The 778-nt window shown below is 37.5% G+C and overlaps 1 protein-coding gene across 2 annotated transcripts in view; it reads right to left on the reverse strand.

Annotated features, from left to right (window-relative positions):
* Positions 1-778, reverse strand: part of LOC107696383 (nuclear receptor coactivator 4-like) — a 10,424-nt gene that overhangs the window by 929 nt on the left and 8,717 nt on the right. For both annotated transcript variants that reach the window (XM_016496690.1, XM_016496691.1), the window contains exon 9: positions 74-166. In XM_016496690.1, the coding sequence (XP_016352176.1) occupies positions 74-166 (93 nt within the window). The remainder of the gene's footprint in view (positions 1-73; positions 167-778) is intronic.

A 778-nucleotide genomic window follows, 5' to 3' on the forward strand; every position in this document is an offset into this window, starting at 1 on the left:
TTCAGAATAGAAAAAAAAAAAAAAAAACAGCTCTACTTTTGAAAATGTTCTTATTTATGTTATTGTTTCTCACCTGTGTAGCTGTTTGATGTAGCCACTTTTCTTTGTCCCCACTGAGCTTCATACAGGAAAACAGGTCACATACTGTGGGCAGGCCTAGCCTTTCCTGGACAAACCACAGGAAAACATGCTATGAGGTGTATGTATATATAATATTTATGAATATGAATAATGTATTTGAAAAAAATAATGTAAATGAAATGCACCAAATTTTAAAAATGACATTCTCAAACCCTAATACTATGGATGTAAAAGGGATAGTTCACTCAAAAATGAAAATTGTCATCAATTCATGTTGTTCCAAACCCATAAGACTTTCATTTATTATTAAAAGGGGTGGTTGATCAGCTTTTTTCGAAAGCTTGATTGTATTTATGGGGTGCAGTGAAACATGTGTTCATGCTTCGTTTTAAAAAATACGCATTATTTTCACATATTTTACCCTTATTCTACACCTCTGTTTCCATTCTTGTCAAAACGGTCTGTTGAGTTCCTGGTTCTATGAAGCCCCTCCCTCTGAAATACACAATGGGCTCTGATTGGTTAGCGGGCTCAATGTGTTTGTGATTCGCTAACCTCCTAGTGCACATTGTCCAGAAACATCACGCCCCCTTACCATTATGGGTAGTTGTGTGATCCCAGTGGCGGGGTTTATGTAAACATCGGGGTTAGTGATGTCACAAACCCAGGAAGAAGCTCGGTGTAGTCCCTACCAGCT

This window comes from Sinocyclocheilus anshuiensis, unplaced genomic scaffold (assembly GCF_001515605.1).
Source record: "Sinocyclocheilus anshuiensis isolate Anshui unplaced genomic scaffold, SAMN03320099.WGS_v1.1 scaffold963, whole genome shotgun sequence".
Lineage (NCBI taxonomy): Eukaryota > Metazoa > Chordata > Actinopteri > Cypriniformes > Cyprinidae > Sinocyclocheilus > Sinocyclocheilus anshuiensis.